Source organism: Myotis yumanensis, unplaced genomic scaffold (assembly GCF_028538775.1).
Source record: "Myotis yumanensis isolate MYYU_CA2020_CCGP unplaced genomic scaffold, mMyoYum1.0.hap1 SCAF_2, whole genome shotgun sequence".
In the NCBI taxonomy this organism is placed as follows: domain Eukaryota; kingdom Metazoa; phylum Chordata; class Mammalia; order Chiroptera; family Vespertilionidae; genus Myotis; species Myotis yumanensis.
The window spans coordinates 36,348,254-36,368,388 of record NW_027223753.1 but is presented as its reverse complement, the minus strand read 5'-3'; the positions used below and the strand labels follow the sequence as shown (position 1 = coordinate 36,368,388).

Sequence of the window (20,135 nt, the reverse complement as noted above, 5' to 3'; positions counted from 1 at the left end):
ATGAAAAAATGAATGAGAGGAAAAGTAGAATGTTGTGGCTGATTAAAGAAATAATGTATATAATGAAATATGCTTTTTCAAATATGAAGTGAAGACTTATTAGACACAACACAGTTCAATTCTCCAAGACTGTGAGAGATACAATTATGTTGAATTGAAACGAAAACTAAATTAGAAGAGAAGTCAGTCTGCTAAATCAGGTAAGAAAAATAAGTGATAATAAATTGGTGAACTTCACTGAAAATGAAATGTAATAAATGACAAGAAATGCAGTTACTATTTTTGAACAAAGATTTCTGAAACTGCACAATCATAAACCCAGAAGACAGAATTCAGATAAAAACAAATAATATGAATGACAGCTGTTGTCATGAATGTCATCAGTCAATACTGAAATAACTGTGGGGAGCCTCATAGCTTTCGCAGATATATTAAGCAGACCCAATTCCCAACACAAAGCACCATCTTGCAAACACCAAGGATAGTAATATACTATGTTAGCGGTTTGGGGATGACCTCTGATCATTTTACTTCTGGACAGTAAGCTCCCAAAGGCAAGCAAAATGTTCTTACTCATCTTTGTATTCCATAACACAGAATATGCTTAATCAATATTTGTGAATCAAATAATTAAACTTCAAATATGAGAAATAAAACAAGTTTTCAAAGCATACTCTCTTTATAGTTCACTTTGAAGATTTGCCTCTACCTAGTCTAGTATATTAATGCTTGATATTTATTTCCACGTAGGGCTAAAAGCTAAAAACTGTTAATCGTATCCCAGAAAAAAAAAATTAAGCATACACTAGCTACTATTTTCCATTCTCCTGAAAAAAGCCATCACAGAGAAAACCATGGGTAAAGGCTTTCTTAACATAGGTCACTCTCACACATAGCAATGCGGAGCCCTGAGCTTCTAAGTCCAGTAAAACATTTGTGTGATTCTAAGCGCATAACAAGTACACAATGTTTACTGAATGTACAAATGAGTAAGTAAATAGAAGACTGAATAAAGAAGGAAGAAAGAAAAAAAAGAGAGAGAAGGAGGAAATTATTTCATACCAAGAAGTAGTGAAAGAAGTAATCAGGGAGTTACCACCCTGCCTAATAACACAAGTTTAAAGAAATAACACATTTTAACCATTATAATATCAAGCTAAGTTTTAAAATAACACTTATTTTATTTTATTATTTTTTTAAAAATATATTTTATTGATTTTTTACAGAGAGGAAGGGAGAGAGATAGAGAGTTAGAAACATCGATGAGAGAGAAACATCGATCAGCTGCCTCCTGCACATCCCCTACTGGGGATGTGCCCGCAACCCAGGTACATGCCCTTGACCGGAATCGAACCTGGGACCCTTCAGTCCGCAGGCCGACGCTCTATCCACTGAGCCAAACCGGTTTCGGCAATAACACTTATTTTAGACCACAATGTTTACTACTAGACATTTCAGAAATTATTTTAAGAAAATTTTAAATTTAAGAAAGATTTCACATGACAAATAGGTAAAGGTTATGCAACTGTTAATATGTATACAGTATGCACAATTTCATTTTAGTTACAAAATACAGCTTAATTTAAGATGCAATCATTTGCTTCTGGAACCTTACTTAAATGTCATTTCGGGACTTAAAGTGACCTGTGCTTAACCATTAAGAGATTCCACCATGAATATTATAAAGTTTATTTTATATATTGATCAGAATGCAAATCTATCACTGATTATCACAATATCCAAAGGTCAAAAGCACAACCAATGACTAAATAAATTACAAATTTAATATCTTGCTAATTATAAATTTCCCCATTATTGATCTAGAGGTCAGTGGTTGGCAAACTCATTAGTCAACAGAGCCAAATAGCAACAGTATAACGACTGAAATTTCTTTTGAGAGCCAAATTTTTTAAACTTGAACTATATAGGTAGGTACACTGTTATTAACTTAATTAGGGTACTCCTAAGGCTTAGGAAGAGCCACACTCAAGGGTCCAAAGAGCCGCAGTTTGCCGACCACGGATCTAGGTCATACAATATTATGAACTGATTTCACTGTCAATTAATTAAAAATAAACTTTATAAATAATTCTCTATTTTCAACTTCATTGAACTATGAAAAATACACCTTCATGATAAATCATTTTTTAAAAATATATATTTTATTGATTTTTTACAGAGAGGAAGGGAGAGGGATAGAGAGTTAGAAACATCGGTGAGAGAGAAACATCGATCAGCTGCCTCCTGCATACCCTCTACTGGGGATGTGCCCGTAAACAAGGTACATGCTCTTGACTGGAATCGAACCTGGGACCCTTCAGTCCGCAGGCTGACGCTCTATCCACTGAGCCAAACTGGTCAGGGCTTCATGATAAATCTTACCTCATTGTATCTGTTGCTGGGAATTTTGATGCTGGTTTTCCGAACTTCCATATCAACCACCAAACCTTGAACTATTGGCAATGTATATTGGTAATTTCTGAAGTCCTGGGCAAAAGCAGATTGAAGTGGAATAAAGAAGTAATCAATGACAGGATTCCATTTATAGTAATAAAATTAGCAAAAATGAAAACAATGTCAAAATGAAAAGCTTCAATTCATCTAAATAATAATAATGAGAGCCCCATTGTGTACTGGTATGTGTACTCCAGCTCTTCATTAAACTGTAAACTCTTATAAGTAAATTTAAGTTTCATATACCTTTTATATACAATATTAAACAAATATTTGAATACTTACCCTGCTTTAACACCACTTAACACTTTCCATATTTATTTTTTAAGAGGCCCAGTGCACAGATTCGTCCACTGGTGGGGGCATGGCCTGTGGGGATCAGCCCGCTGTGGGAGCACCCTGACCACCAGGGGGCAGCTCCTGCGTTGAGTGTCTGCCCCCTGGTGGCCTGTGCACGTCATAGCAACTGGTTGATGGGTCATTCTGATCATTCTGCTGTTCGGTTGCTGAGCTTTTTTATTTTTATTTTTAAAAATATATTTTATTGATTTTTTTACAGAGAGGAAGGGAGAGGGATAGAGAGTTAGAAACACCGATGAGAGGGAAACATTGATCAGCTGCCTCCTGCACACCCACTACTGGGGATGTGCCCGCAACCAAGGTACATGCCCCTGACTGGAATCGAACCTGGGACCCTTCAGTCCACAGGCTGATGCTCTGTCCACTGAGCCAAACCAGTTAGGGCCGGTTGCTGGGCTTTTATATAGATAGATAGATTAACTGTCTCCTCCTGCTAAGGAAAGCTCCAAGAGGGTAAGAACTCTCTCTTGTTTTGTTCTAATTATATTCCAAATACCTGGAACAACCTAGGCCCTGAATAAATATTTGCAGGGTAAAAACACACACACATACACACACACACACACACACACACAACATCTAGTCTGGCTGAAGCAAAATGGGCAAGAGGGGTAGGAGTCGAGGTCAAAGTGACAGCAAACAGCTAGATTTCACAGGGTCTTACAGGCCACCATAAGGACCTCTACATTTTCTTTTTATTGGCCAGGTTTGTGCTTGGACAGTATTCACACAAAGATGTGAGTTGGCTTTACATTTAACGAAATGAGTAATTAAAAATTTGGTTTTAAATATGAAAAAAAAACAAGACCAGTATCCCATGCTACCACAACACTGAGGCCAGGATGACCATCACCATCTGGGGGAGGGGGAGGGGGGAAGATTAATGCTGAGCACACGTGTCTGTTGTTATAGGGGATTCTGGAATGTTTGAGGGTTAGCCAGGGAAGTGGGAAGGAGATCAGATAAACATAATAAAAATAATCAAGGCAAGAGACAGTGATAATTTTGACCCAGATGTTAACAGTTCAAAAGGTTGTGAGAAGTTTTCAGATTCTAGATATATTATAGATACACTCCAGAATGCTTAGCTTAAAATAAAAACAAGACAGAATGCTCTATGCTTTATTTTTTTTTAAATTAAATCTTTATTGTTCAGATTATTAGTTGTTCCTCTTTTTTCTTCCCATAGCTCCCCTCCACCCAGTTCCGACCCCACCCTCTGCCCTTACCCACCCCCGCACTGTCCTCATCCATAGGTGTACGATTTTTGTCGAGTCTCTTCACGCACCCCCCCAAACCCCTTTCCCCCCTGAGAATAGTCAGTCCACTCCCTTTCTATGCCCCTGATTCTATTATATTCACCAGTTTATTCTGTTCATCAGATTATTTATTCACCTGATTTTTAGATTCACTTGTTGATAGATGTGTATTTGTTGTTCATGATTTGTATCTTTACCTTTTTCTTCTTCTTCCTCTTCTTAAAGGATACCTTTCAGCATTTTATATAATACTGGTTTGGTGGTGATAAACTCCTTTAACTTTTTCTTATCTGTGAAGCTCTTTATCTGACCTTCAATTCTGAATAATAGCTTTGCTAGGTAAAGTAATCTTGGTTGTAGGTTCTTGCTATTCATCACTTTGAATATTTCTTGCCACTCCCTTCTGGCCTGCATAGTTTCTGTTGAGAAATCAGCTGACAGTCGTATGGGTACGCCCTTGTAGGTAACTGACTGTTTTTCTCTTGCTGCTTTTAAGATTCTCTCTTTGTCTTTTGCTCTTGGCATTTTACTTATGATGTGTCTTGGTGTGGTCCTCTTTGGATTCCTTTTGTTTGGGGTTCTCTGCGCTTCCTGGACTTGTAAGTCTATTTCTTTCACCAGGTAAGGGAAGTTTTCTGTCATTATTTCTTCAAATAGGTTTTCAATATCTTGCGCTCTCTCTTCTTCTGGCAGCTCCATAATTCGGATGTTGGTACGCTTGAAGTTGTCCCAGAGGCTCCTTACACTACCTTCATATTTTTGGATTCTTTTTTCTTTTTGTGTTTACGGTTGGGTGATTTTTGCTTCTTCGTATTTCAAATCTTTGACTTGATTCTTACAATCCTCTAGTCTTCTGTTGGAACTCCGGATAATATCCTTTATTTCAATCAGTGTATGCTTAATTTCTAGTTGGTCCTTGTTCATATCCTCGAGGGTCTTACTAGGTTTCTTGAGGGTCTCACTAAATTTATCAGCGGTTTCTAGAAAATTCTTGAAAAACCTTATAAGTTTGGTTTTGAACTCTATATCCAGTAGTTTGCTTTCCTCCATTTCTGTTCTTTGTGACCTGTTTCTTTGTCTTGGCATTTTTTATGCTTCCCTGTGTTGATAGAGTGGCTTTCTGTGCTAGGTGTCCTATAGGGTCCAGTGGCTCAGCCTCCCCAATTACCTGAGGTAGACACTCTTGGTGCACCCCTTTGTGGGCTGTGTGCACAGTCTTGTTGTAGTTAAGCCTTGATTGTTGTAGGTATCACTGGGAGGAATTGACCTCCAGGCCAACTGGCTGTGAGAATCAGCTGTGTCTACAGTGGGAGAACTTCTGTGCTGGAGACATCCTTATGGGGCAAGACTTGCTTCAGTGGGGCTTTGGTGCTCACTGAGTCTGCCCCCTGAGTGTGTCCTTTATGGATCTGAGGAGTTGTAATCTGGATGGTCCCACTCTGACCACTGGGTACACTGGCTCTTGGATCTCTAAGGAGGTGCTAATTTAGCCTCTGCCTAAGGCTACCCAGCAGGAGCTATGGAGAGATCTGCAGATTCCTCTTCTTTGTTTGGGATTTGGAGGTACCCAGATGGGGCCCAGCTGTGAAGCAATGCAAGCTGATTTGAGGCCTTGGGCCTTCTTTTGGAAGTTCTGGGTCTCTCTGACCCAGCTGCAGTTTGTTAGGTAATTTTCAGATTGCAAAGGGCCAGGCCTTTCATATGCAAAAGCCTCTGTGCACAGCTTGGGTGGGGCGGAGTCTCAGGGGATCAACAGGGTGGAGCAAACAGCTCTGGCAGATCCTCAGTCCTACCCTAAGAGGTCCTGAATCTCAGTGTCCCGGTAATCGCTGCAAGCACCTCTGAGAGAAAGCCACCCTCGAGTTCCAACCGATGCCAGACAGTCCAGTTTCTCCTGTATGAGTCTGGGTCCCCAGAGACTCGCCCGGAACTGGAGTTCAGAGCAGTCGGGAGCTTGAGACTCCCTCCCGATTGAAAAAGACAACCGCGTCCTCAGTTGCCAGCCCTTTCCACATGTGCTTCCGTACCTCTGCACTTTACTTCGGCACCTCCTCTGAGTCTCAGTGTGCTTTTCTCTTTCCTTCTAGTTGTAGAATTCCACTCAGCCAGCCTTCCTGTGGTTCTGGATGATGTCCGTGTTGTCTTTTAGTTGTATTTTTGAAGTGGTTGTGCAAGGCAGCAATTTCCGGTGTTTACCTATGCTGCCATCTTGGTTTCTCGCTCTGTGCTTTAATTATTCATTACCTCTAGTCCTCATAATAATCCTGCAAGGTCACTTAGATAATAAGTGTACAATCAGGGGCTAGAATCCTGTACTATTTCATTCCAAGGCCCCTTGTACTTGGAAAAGAATGTGTGTGTATGTGTGTGTGTGTGTATATTTTAACATAAATCCTCACCTGCCTGAAGCAGCAGGGGCATTGCTATCAACAGAATAATGAAATCCTTCTCTTCCTTCACCCACACAAATCCCAGTAAGGAAAAAGAAAGCAAAAATTCCCAACTTACCGAAAGAAGATTCATGATGGTATGTCCCGTCTCTCCAAACAATGGCTTCCGAAATCTGACGCTGAACAGTGGGCATGGATAAACTATGGAAATGGGAAATGATCAAACTGAATCTGGCAGCTTAAAATTTGGATAAAAGAGATATCATGGTTGATACAGTTTTCAAAATATAATGGCCCATTAGAGCATATGAAATTTAGAGCTCAAAAAAAGTATTTAGCGCCTTGTCTGGTTGGGCTCAGTGGTTGGAGCATCGGCCCGCGGAGTGAAGGGTCTCGGGTTCGATTCCCAGTCAAAGGCATGTACCTCAGTTTCAGGCTCAATCCCAGCCCCTGTTGGGCACGTGCAGGAGGCAATCAATCTATGTGTCTCTCTCCCTCCAACTCCTTCTCTCCACTCTTAAAAAAAAAAAAAAAAAGTCAATGGAAAAAATATCCTTGGTGAGGATTAAAAAAAAAAAAAAGTATTTAGCATGGTAGCATCACAGGCAAATCCTGAGCCTTCTACAAACTACACCAATCATTCTGATGACCAGAAGAAGCCTTTTGATGCAGTGGTTTCGAAAATGACCCCAAGGTCTTAGGAAGCACTGTTCTTCAAAGTGGATTAATATGATCCAGGAAATATGTATCTTCTGATTCCTATGTGCTCAAGCAGTCTAAAAGAATTCACTCTTAGACATCTCCCAACCAGGACCCTCCGTAGGGGAGTCAAATACAAGGTGATCCTATTAGCTGGCTCAGTCCTTGAACTTTATGGTCTGAATTGTCTGTTCAAGACAAGAAATTATACATGCTGGTTCATCTGCAAACAACCCCTTTCCTTTTCCTACTTCACTAGGCTGATGAATATGCTTCCTTCACAGTTCAGTCCAGAGGCCTTTGGTCCAAGACATATTTCTTATCTAATTCCTTCATTCTTGGTGAAGTTAGAGCCCATCTTGGAGCTCCCATAGAACTCTGTTAACTTTGAATATGTGTTTTAATACAATACGCTACTTCATGATTTCTGTATGTCTTCCTTACAAGGGTTCCAAGGGCCTATAACGGGTCTTGGCCATTTCTAAATTCCCAGAATTTATGACACATGGAAGGCCTTTATGAATTTCTTGTTGAATTAATGAATAAATAAGTGAACCGATGAAGCTGCCCTGCTGAGAATATATATATTTTATGGTTTATAAAATAATTTTTCATTTCATTTGATCTTCTTTAAAGTCCTATATAATATCAAAGGCAGGCCTTATTATCACCAGTTGCAAACGAAACTGACAATCAGACAACTTGAGTGATTTAATCAAAGTTACAGAGCTAGTAAGTGGTAACGTTATGAACCTATTCAAGTGGTCTAGACCAGGATGCTTTCAATTAGGTGAAGATATAAAGTTTAAAATAAAGCTTGCATTTAGTCCTTGTTGTCTTTAAAAAAAAAACACACAACTTAGTTGCACTGCTACAATCATGGGAAGGAAGGTCTTCTGTTGCTTACCTTATAAACTGAGACTGATCTCTATACCATTAGTTTACAGTATCTGTTAGGTTACATAAAATATAATTTGCCATAACTATTTTCCAACCAAGTGACAAAAAATATACCCACCAAATATAGACACCATAAAAAATAAAGTTAGCCCTGGCAGGGTGGCTCAGCTGGTTGTAGTGCTATCCCATGCACCAAAAGGTTGCAGGTTTGATTCCTCGTCAGGGCACATATCCAGGTTTTGGGTTCGATGCCTGGTTAGGACACATAAGGGCGGCAACAGATCGATGTTTGTCTTTCACATCAACGTTTCTCTCTCTCCCTCTCCTTTTCTCTCTCTCTAAAAAAAAAAAAAAATCAATAAAATAAAAAAACATATCCTCAGGTTTAAAAAATAATAATAAAGTTACTTCTTAAATTCAAATTCATTTTTTTCTCAAGATGATTATGTATTTATCAATGAATTATAAAACCATTAAGTTTAGAAGGTAATAAATAATCACCAATTTTCTCATTTGATATTTTTAAGTTCTTCCCATCCTAGGCAAAATGAGTAGAGAAAATGGCTAAGTTTAGCTTAGCTATCTCAAAATACTACTCCTGCTGAATTGTATCAGTATCACAAGGGGCGAGGGGACTCTGAATATTTCAGAACTTTATTTAGTCATCATGACTTGCTCATGTGTTTTAGAAGAAAGTATGTTATTACTTACGTCGATATTCAGCTCCAAGTCTCAACATTAGTCGAATGGGAAACACTTTTGCCCAAGGAGTTTCCCATTTCTGGATGAGAATCCCAAATAAATAAGGTGGGGTTGGGAGTACAAGGTCTTGCAGTGACTGGTAAGTAGATGTCACATATAAGAATCCACCATGTTCTTTACTGCCAAGGAAACTTTGACTGAAGAAGGAATGTCCTAAGTTACCCACAACATTCCCTAAAACAAAAAAGTTCATTGATTACTAAAAATATTGTTGATTTATTAATAGAAAGTAATCATTGTTACTCAATACTAGGCCAGACACTACTGAATACTAATTCCTAACTTTTCACCACGAAACAGCCATGTTTAGAAAGTTTTTAAATAAATAAATGGCATTTATTAAATAAAAAAACTTTTTGCCAATGTTATCAGGGCTTCCGTGAGCATGGTGTGTGTGTGTGTGTGTGTGTATGTATGTATGTGTGTGTGTATATATATATATATATATATATATATATATATATATATATCTTGTATTATCACTATAGAAGTTTGTCTAGACCAGGAGTGGGGAACCTTTTTTCTGCCAAGAGGTATGTAGATATTTATAACTTAATTGGCTTAATATAATTCACTTAATATAAATGTATGTTGCCATGAAAAAAGCTCCTAGATTTATTGAATTTCAAGTCCTGCCTGTGGTTGCCTTGGCAGGGCCAAACCAAATGATTTCGCAGGCCTTATGCAGCCTGAGGGCTGGACATTCCCCACCCCTGGTCTAGAGTAAAGCCAAAAATACTGATGGCTTCCCTTGTTAGATGGTGCAACTTTACTATATGAATCAAAATAACAATTACTATCTCAAAGGTCGTGAAAATATGTTAAGATTAGGTACCTGCTCTCACAGAGCTTACAATCTCACTGGGTGAAAAAAGTATATATACATATTTTTAAATCCCCATATCAAGAAAGTGGTATGGTATTTTGAAAAAAAGTCACAGATTTGGGAGTTTCAGAGATATGAGTTTGAATACTAGTTCGATCACTCATTATAATGTGTGATTTGGGGGCAAGTTACTTAACTTCTGTGAGCCTCAACATCTGTGTAAAATGGAATAAATTATACTAAACTTCTGACCTGCTGGGAAGAATAAATGATAGACTATACTATGTAGAATGCCTATCAGCACCTGGCATACAGTGTGTCTCAAAACATACCTATTAGTTATAATGCAAATATACATATAATAATCAGCCAAACACTGCAGGATTTTCTTTGCTTTATCAAAGGTTTTAGAGTAAGGTTTATATAAATCTTCATCTTTTTACCTGGAAGGGTGGGGAGAAGGAGGAATAGGAGAGAGAAGAGATGGAAGATTTCTTCCCCACCTCCACAATGGAGAGTACACAATAGCATTCCTCTAAAGCTCTAATGACAGCATGTTTATGTTTCATAAGAATGCCCTAGTGCAGTGGTCGGCAAACTGCGGCTCAGCAAACCGCAGCTTGTGAGCCACATGTGGCTCTTTGGCCCCTTGACTGTGGCTCTTCCACAAAATACCGGCTCTTCCACAAAATACCGACTTCTGCACATGGGCCATGAAGTTTCCATCGCACTGTACGTGCGTGCCTGCACATGGTATTTTGTGGAAGAGCCACACTCAAGGGGCCAAAGAGCCGCATGTGGCTCGTGAGCCGTGGTCTGCCGACCACAGCCCTAGTGAATACAGCTCAGAGGTGAAAAATGCTGGCTTGGAACTCAAGGCATTCATTAATTATTCCTTTGGAATCTATTATTGGTTATTTTCCTACAGATATTACTTTTCTGCCCCCATACACTCAAAATTTTTAGTATGTCCCTTTCCATTATAAAAAAATATCTTTTATGCTTTAAACATTTACTTTCTTTTAAAAAAAATTTTAAGTAGACTTTTATCAATCCAAAGAGTGATTTAGTTTACATTGTCATTTACTACCTCATCAAATAAAGGGTAACATTCCACAGATATCAGCAAAAATAACACACTGGACATAAGAATTTGATAAAGAAAAGCTTTCATTTGAAGACTTAAACTGGGGCTCTTGAATTCATAAAGTCTCTTACATACTAATTTATAGAGAATATTTCTCAATGGGAACATTCAATACAATGAATCCACTGAACTAATTCTACATACCCCAAGACCACTCAAGAATCTATATAGTGATTAAAATAGACAACAACTCTTGCTTCTGAGCATAAACGATCTGGCAATAATGTCAAATGCTTTAAATCAGTAGTTTACAAAGCAATTCAGGTAATTATCAGACCAGTGCTCTAGCTTAACAGAGCTAGTACCATCTCTGAATTTGGGGGTTTTATTTTACAGATGAACAAATTGAAGCTTATGGGTAGAGGTGAGGTGACTCTCAAAGACACTGGGTAAATAAGTGGCAAAATAAGATCTAAAAAGCAGATCTTTCAATCTTCTGATCTTTTGATATACCACAATTTCTTTAAAATATATATAATTTGAAATTTTCTATCTTAAATTTGGAACTAAAATTTTGTTTTTCAAAGTGCTCACAAATAACCATCTTTAAATTCAATTTAAATACAACTTAAATATCTATGACAACAGCTTCCTTTGTTTCAAAGCATATTTATCAATCCTTACATCAACTCAAATGGAACAATTTCCAAGCAAATAGTTCACTTACTTCAAGAAATACTAATATTTTAGGCATTAATATAACTTAAAAAAGCTCAAGTCATCAAAAGAATTTAGATAGTCCTTTGGAGTTCTCTGTAGTACAATTCACTATAGTTAAGCATGAGTACTTCATAAAAGATCATTTCCTCAGTTCAGAGCATCTGTGAGATTTACCATGTAACTTCAAAAAGCTCAAGAGGCAGTTTATTGCGTTTTATGATTCAAAAAATGAGATTTAGAGAAAACACAGCTGAATTCAAACACTTACCAGCTATGTGTGTGATAGTGGGCAAGTTATTAAGCCCTCAGTGCCTTTCAGTTTCCTCATATGTACAATGGGAACAGGAACAGTATAAACTTTACAGTTAAGAAGAAGTGAAATAGTGCACTTAAAGCAATGAATACATTGCCTATCATGTAGCAAGTGCTCAATAAATATTAATGATTAATCTTAAATCATGTCTTCATAAATAATTCCGTATTACTTTCTCATCAGTTGAAAAATTACTCTGCAAAGCATCAATACTTTGGCTCCTCTGTTCACAGAAAGATAAAATAAATGTAATTTATCAAAAAGGTTCAAAATTAGCTGGAAAAATAAAATAAAAACCTGTTTCATCTATAATAATAAAAGGGTAATATACTAATTAGACGGGACGTCCTTCCGGACAAAGCCGGGCGGAGGGAAGCCCTGGTCCCAGGTGCCAGAGGGAAGCCGGTGCCGGCAGCCGGGGGAAGGAAGGCCTACTCTTGCACAAATTTCGTGCATCAGGCCTCTAGTAAGATAATATTCTTTAACTGGTAAAACAATACAAGAAAATCACTGATGATGGTGAAAACACCAGTGAGGTTCCTCTTTCCCTGGAAACACATTAGTTAGGAAACCTTTTGTTTTACAGGTAAAAAAGTGACTTGCTTCAAAAATACTATACACAATTTAAAATCTTCCATGGCATTATGATAATCAGAAGGCATCCTGAAACTCTCAAATGATATTTCTCACAAAATATAATTTTCCCCCTCACTGTGGAAAGCATAAGCAACTATATATGACAAATATATGTATACTAAATAAGAAACATATATACATACATGTATTATTAAATACTTGTAGTTTACAAAGAGGAAGGGAGAGGGGATAGAGAGTTAGAAACATTGATGAGAGAGAAACATTGATCAGCTGCCTCCTGCACACCTCCTACTGGGGATGTGCCCACAACCAAGGTACATGCCCTTGACTGGAATCGAACCTTGGACCCTTCAGTCTGCAGGCCGACGCTCTATCCACTGAGCCAAACTGGTCAGGGCAATACTTGTAGTTTAGATGAAAATTTCAGATTAAATTATAAAGTTCATTCAAGGGTTTTTAAGGTTTTATTAGTGATTTGTGGTAGAGGAACCACTAAGCAAGTGGTAGAGTATTCAAAGCTGTCATACTCAGGGGAAATTTAAGATACAATTTGCCAATTCCATTCACTATGCTACACAAAGGAGAAAAATAATGAATTGGGGTCATTTTAGAACACTTAAAATATGTTTCCAACTATTAAAAAAATCATAGCGAAATAATATAGCAAGTTGCTACCTTCATTATCTAAAAACAGGATTCATAGTAAAACATGCATATCACAGATATTTTGCATATCTGTTTTTTTAAAAACTGCTGTACTATTAACAGTACAGTTTTATGCTATACTGACATAAACTAAAGAACACTGGTCAGGGAGCTTTAGACCTAATTCTGCCACCAACTAGGCCTGTGATTTAGACAAGCCATCAACACCTCCAGGTTCATTAGAGCTGTACTAGATAATCGAAGATACTTTTCTAGGCCCGTATTTCTGAGCTGTGAAATGAAACCTATTCAAGGAGAGACTTTTATAGCTCATTTGTTTATGCTGTTGAAATGTTATTTACTTAGGTATATATGTACATGCCCTCACCCAATATACATGTATTTAAGATGGCTTAGATGTATTATAGGCAGACGTTAGGCTATCACCATTATCTTACTATCAGTTCCAAGTAATTTTTTGTTGCAGACTTTTTGCATTTCGATATAATAATGGACTCTACTGATATATAAGGATACTTTTTAAAAATAAGTAACTATATATACTAAACATATATTTTAATGACTCATATAATGATTCATGCCTTTCCTTGTAGGTATTTCTCAGAATTCCATTCACAGCTCCAGTCTCTTCACACTGGCCCATCTTATTCACAACTGTAGTTTCAACTTTCACATAAACACTGGGTCTCCCAGATCTACCTCCTGAGATCATTTCAATTTACTTATCATCTGTTGTCATTATTTCAAATTCAACGCAATGAACAAAGACTTCAGCTGCCATATTTGTTCTTCTATTTACTATCTTAATGAATAAGAACAACATCCACTCAGGTGCCCAAGCCAGAAATCTGAAGTCAACTTTCCACTTGTTCCCTCTCACCCCTCACATCCAATTAGTTAACTAATCCTACTGAACTAAAGCATTACTGTCATTTATATCTCCTCAACATTCTTTATTCCCATTGTCATTACTAAACTTAAACCCTGATAATTTCTTGAATTCCTACAACCGCTTTTTAAAAAAATCAATTTTAAAATACCAAATATTGGTGAAAATGTGGAGAAAAAGGAACCCTTATCCACTGTAGGTGGGAATGTAAATTGGTGTAGTCACTATGAAAAATAGTATGGAGGTTCCTCAAAAATTAAAAATATGACTACTATATGATTACTTCTCCAGTTTCTAATAGCTATGCACTTACTTTTAGATTGTTACAGTAAATAATTTTTATAATTTATTTTGAAACCATAATAAAGATATCCATGCTTGATTCTTGAAACCTGAAAATTAAATGTAGAGTACTTTTACATTATGAATATATAAATATTAACTGAAGAAACAAGTAATAAGCTATGATTATGCTTTCTTCTATTGGGTACCATTATCATAATCCGTAAGCTACTCGAAGAAAAATATTCTTACATCAAGCTCAATGGATTCTCTTACAACTTTTGATTCTAGCCTTTGTAAAATAACAAACACACCAGGTAAAGTACTAAAATTTATAATTCCTCAGACCAAAGCATGTTCTAACTTGCCACTAATATCAACGTCCAATGCCAGGCTTCCAAATTTAACACAATTATTTTGCATCTGTGTCTAAAAGTTTTATCACCTATAAAGGGTGCATATTAAATCATAAGGATTCCCACCTGCCAGAGCGTCGCGATAAAGCTGTACAAAATGGTTAAAGATATCCTTCGGCAGACACTTTTCATCAGGCAGACATTGTAGAAGAATGACGATCTCAGACTGACCCACTGCATGCATTCCCTTGGTTGTGAAACACCAGCACTTCCTGTTCACATCTACAGATGGAATAAAAATATAACAAAGACATCTCTCTCAATTCTTAACCTTTGAAAAATGCACAAAAATCTGTTATAATACAGCAAAAAATAAAATAGATGAGGGGTCCTCAAACTTTTTAAACAGGGGGCCAGTTCACTGTCCCTCATACCGTTGGAGGGCCGGACTATAGTTTTAAAAAAACTATGAACAAATTCCTATGCACACTGCACATATCTTATTTTGAAGTAAAAAAACAAAACGGGAACATATACAATATTTGTATTTGCATGTGGCCCGCGGGCCATAGTTTGAGGACCCCTGAAATAGATCATACTGTCTGTATAATTCAACCTGCGATTTGTACTGCATTGAGCCAAAGAACTACTGTAGAAAATAAAATATACCAATGCCTCTGGCTCTAGGCAAACTCTTAGAAAAACAATTGGAAGGGGAGTAAAAGAAGTAATAGTGAAAAAAGACACACTGAAAACTTTTAACTGCTATTATTAAAATAGTGTAATTATCAAAAGAAACAATGTTCCTTTAAAAATAAATACAATCAATCTACACATCCTTAGCTATAATGATCAAAAATCTATTTCCCCATCTTTATTTAAAAAACAACAACACACACTTCAACATAGGAATTACTTATGTAAGGCCTAAAACAACAACAATAAAAGCCAATATTACAGCTTTGAATTCAGGTTGTGGCCTAAAAAACATTTTTTATGTGTACATTAATCTATGACTAAAAGATTCTAGCTATTCTAATTATAGACCTTTCTGTAAGAAAATCCTAGATCATCAACAACATGACTTTACTTGGCTTCATGTTGTAAAAAGTGATGAAAAAGATGGCTTTTCTGGACTACTTACTTCCACTTCTTCACTATAAGGCTCTGTAGAGTCCTAACAGCATAAGCAATATATACTTAAAAATGTAGTTAAAAATAATGTTCAGTCTTTAGCACTTTTATCATTTTTACTCCAACATGGTGGGATCCCCAAAGGAATTGAGAAAGGATTCTAATAAAACTATAAATACCACAATGTAAATCAAACTAACAAAAGATCCCTTCTTTCACTTTGGGAATTGTTACTTTATATACCTAAACAGATGGTGAGCTGGTTTGGCTTAGTAGATAGAGCATCAGCCTGGGACTGAAGGGTCCCAGGTTCGATTTCAGTCAAGGGCATATGCCCAGGTTGCAAGCTCAATCCTCAGTAGAGGGCGTGCAGGAGGCAGCCAATCAAGGATTCTCATCATTGATGTTTCTATCTCTTTCCCTCTCCCGTTCTCTCTGAAATCAATAAAAAATATATATATAAAAGGAATTCTAGGTTAGCCTTAGCTGATTTGGCTCAATGGATAGACCGTTGGCCCGAGGACTGAAGGGTCCCAGGTTCAATTCTGGTCAAGGCACACAGACTCAATCCCCAGCAGGTTGGTGCGTGTGCAGGAGGCAACCAATCGATGTGTCTCTCTCACATCTATTTTTCTCTATGTCTCTTCCCCTCCCTTCCACTGTCTCTAAAAATCAATGGAAAAATATCCTTGAGTGAGGATTAACAACAAAAAAAGAATTCTAGGTTAGATATTTTCTAAGTGCAATTTATAAACTAGATATGACAAATTGAAATTTTGACCAAGTTATTTTATTTTTTAAATTTAATTTATTGGGGTGACAATTGGTTAATAAAATTATATAGGGTTCAGGGGTACAATTCTATAATACATCACTGTATATTGTTTTGTGTATTCACCACCCCAATGAGCAAATTATTATTATTTTTTTAAATATATTTTACTGATTTTTTACAGAGAGGAAGGGAGAGGAATAGAGAGTTAGAAACATCGATGAGAGAGGAACATGGATCAGCTGCCTCCTGCACATCCCCCACTGGGGATGTGCCCGCAACCCAGGTACATGCCCTTGACCGGAATCGAACCCGGGACCTTTCAGTCCGCAGGCCGATGCTCTATCCACTGAGCCAAACCGGTTTCGGCAAATTATTTTAAAATTGATCCTACAAGGAAAGATCATGAGCATTTAATTAATAACTAGCCAAACATGCAAGGGTATGTCTAGCAAGTAAACAGAAAACTGCATTTCATCAATGTAGAACCTCTAAGGAAATAGCTGTTTCTGGTTTCCAAGTTCAACTTAGAATAAGCTCACAGTGGGAACTAGAGGACTGTTCTCCTGTGCTTCCTTCCTCTCTCCAAAACTGTGCCTTTTAATATTCATCCAAGATAAATGTGTTCTCTATTTTCCAATACCATCTTAGAATCAAGATTTAAGTTACTGTCTTCTCTCTCATTCTGATGCCCAACAAGGCACTAAGAATTTAGAAGTTTCTTCTGAATCTTAAGATGTACTGAAGCTTCACTACGTGTTAGTTAAATAATACTTCTCCCAAACAAAGTTTTGTACCATTGTTAAGATTTCTGAGATTTAAATCTGGCATATAATTTTTTTTACCCTCCTGGATAATATATCCACCACTGGTTATCCTGGTGGCAAGTTGTGACATAACATACTCATTTCAGGAAGAACCTAACTCAAATCAGTTCAAGTTTTCTTTGGCTTTCCTTCATAGAGAATTCACCTATCTCATTCCTATGACTAAAAGCAAGAATTTCTGTTAGTCCCACAACTGTCTTCTGGGATATATTACTTTATACAAACCAACTTCTTCAGTACCCAGTGGTCAATAAGATGTGGCTCTATATAAAAACATTTGTAATAAATTTGAAAGCTTTATGTATTATCTATGAGTCAGTAAAGTATCTCACTTTTTATTTTGAAAAACAAATTTCTAACTTACAATTTACAATTTTAACCATCGACAACAAATTCGCATTTAAAACAAATACAAGTGGGTCAGGGCCACCATCCTCCAACTGTTGCATCACTGAAATCTGTGATGGTTTCTCTTCCACAGCATAGTCTGTAAAGGGAAAAAACAATGTAAGAGACTGGCTAACGGGACAAACACAGAAAGAAATCTGATGGAGGAACAGGCTGATTATGCAAAGGAAAGAGAGAGCATTTGGTTGATAGGCAGAGTGAATAGAGGTTTGTGTCTGCTATCTCAGTATCATTAACAGTGCCCCTTTCACTTTCAAAAGTGACCCAGTCCAATTTGGAGGACAACATGGTTATCCTATGCAGAGATTGCTCCACAAAATGATTTGTGCCAAATCTAAAAACAACTCTTTTATTTAACAAAAATTCTCCAACAATCATAATAAGAACTTCACATATTACATGTTCTAAGAGCAACATTTTAAAGAATCCATGATATATAAGAAAGTGTTAACATACTAGTTACTTTTGGAAAGGATGCCTAGTGGTTGAGGTAGAAGAGAATCCTACTTTTTACTCAATGTCCTTTAGTGTAGTTTGAGATTTTTTACCATTAAAAAATTAAACTTTAAAAAACGCACCTAGAAAATAAACCAAAAGTATCTTAAGTGATTGGTTTCATGAAGGAATACATTTATGTAAAAATCAAGAGTTCAGTACATATATCACCAAAATCACCAGTAAATCACACATCACATTCTGAACATGAACAAGTTAATACTTGAGGCTCTGAACAGAACTCTTTCCATTTAACCCCTATAAGCACAGTACTATGTCATATTCAGCCACACCATTTTGAATGATGGTAGCCATCTCAGTTTGAAGTCAAAATCATGGGTAATAACCACTGTAAAATATAAAGATAGTGGAAAGAAACTGAAAACATGAAAATTGCATATAAAATGCATCATTAAGGGACAGCCAGGTAGAACAAAATAACACCATTTCCCAATGACTAATAGAAACCAAAAAACTAGTTTTTGGATGTATGGGAAATGTCTACCCTATCAATGAAAATATTTATTAGAAAGAGAAATACTAAGCGACTTAAAAGAAAGAAAAAAATTTATAAAGTTATTTCACTGGAATATAACATTGCAAAATTGTGGTGAAGAGAGAGAGTAATGTGGTTTAAGTGAGCAAATATGAGATAACCAGTTTCAAGTAGGAGAGGTTTTGACAATTAGAGTTAATGGATGTGAATTTTAATGAAAATGCAATCTTATTTATCTTAACAACAGAGTAGACCAACACAATTTCTTATTAATCTAAGATTTATGAAAATAGCAAAAATTTGTCAACTACGTAGTAATTTTACTAACAAAAGAATATTTTTAGGGGTTCCTGCCTGGTAAAGAAACATAGGCATTATACAAAACAAAAGAATGCTTAACTTTATGTGAAAGTTCACTGTTGAACTATCAGAACACAGTTGATCTGCTAGTACAATACAGTCAGTCAACACTGCTGAGAGCCTACTATAGGCACAGCACCATGCTAGCAGCAAAAGACACAAACATGCCTGGCCAGCATGGCTCAGTGGTTGAGAATCAACCTATGAACCAGGAGGTCACGGTTCGATTCCTGGTCAGGGCACATGCCCGGGTTATGGGCTCAGTCCCCCGTGTGGGGCGTGCAGGAGGCAGCCAATCAATGATTCTCTCTCATCATTGATGTTTCTATCTCTCTCTCCCTCTCCCTTCTTCTCTGAAATTAATAAAAATATATTTAAAATAAAAAGACACAAACATAAATTAAGACTGAAGGAATTCATCTTCTAAGTGAAAGAATCAGACATATAAAAAAATATCTACTTTACAATAAGAATGCAGTAACAGTCTACAAGAATTCCTACTAAAACAGTAAGGATCCAAAACACTACTACAGAGACAGCCTAGGTAAGGATTCAGAGGAGAGTTTTCCACTAATCTGGATTTTGAAAGGTTGAGGAATTTTTCAAGGATTCTAAGTTATAGAAGGGTATTCTAGGCAAGGAAAGCATAATATTAATTACATGCCTCCTTTGAACCACTTTTTTTGCTCAGTACTTTCCGGTATGAAATCTGACTTAATAGTCATGACTCTTAAATTAAGGTGGTGTAATTACTAGGTGTTTTTTTTTAAAAAAGTAGGAAAAACACTCAGAGAGGATATATGATTTGCCCACTGGATCACACAGCTACAATGGATTAGTACTGAGAGCAAAGCTCAGATTTGTCCAGCTCTGAAGTCCATTCTCTTCCCACTCTTCCACAGCAGAAGAAAAGGCATGAAAGTATGAAAAGAGAATATTCAAGACAGTAAATAAACTGTAGCATGCACATGAACTGTGGAATGCATGAGGCAGTAGCTGGAAATAAAGTTAGAAAGATAAGTTGAGATAAGGTTATAAGGAACACTGTATGCTAAGGTAGGCAATTTATACTGAAGGGATTAA

At 36.9% G+C, this 20,135-nt stretch overlaps 1 protein-coding gene across 3 annotated transcripts in view; it reads right to left on the bottom strand.

The window, feature by feature from the left end:
* The window catches only part of ZFYVE9 (zinc finger FYVE-type containing 9), a 120,915-nt gene that overhangs the window by 19,126 nt on the left and 81,654 nt on the right, over nt 1-20,135 (bottom strand). For 2 of the 3 annotated variants that reach the window (XM_070405117.1, XM_070405119.1), the window contains 5 exons: nt 17,658-17,780; nt 14,687-14,842; nt 8,774-8,998; nt 6,582-6,664; nt 2,383-2,487 (listed from right to left, as the gene is read on the bottom strand). In XM_070405117.1, coding sequence (XP_070261218.1) covers nt 2,383-2,487; nt 6,582-6,664; nt 8,774-8,998; nt 14,687-14,842; nt 17,658-17,780 — 692 coding nt within the window. The remainder of the gene's footprint in view (nt 1-2,382; nt 2,488-6,581; nt 6,665-8,773; nt 8,999-14,686; nt 14,843-17,657; nt 17,781-20,135) is intronic. The other variant, XM_070405118.1, reaches the window with a different exon arrangement.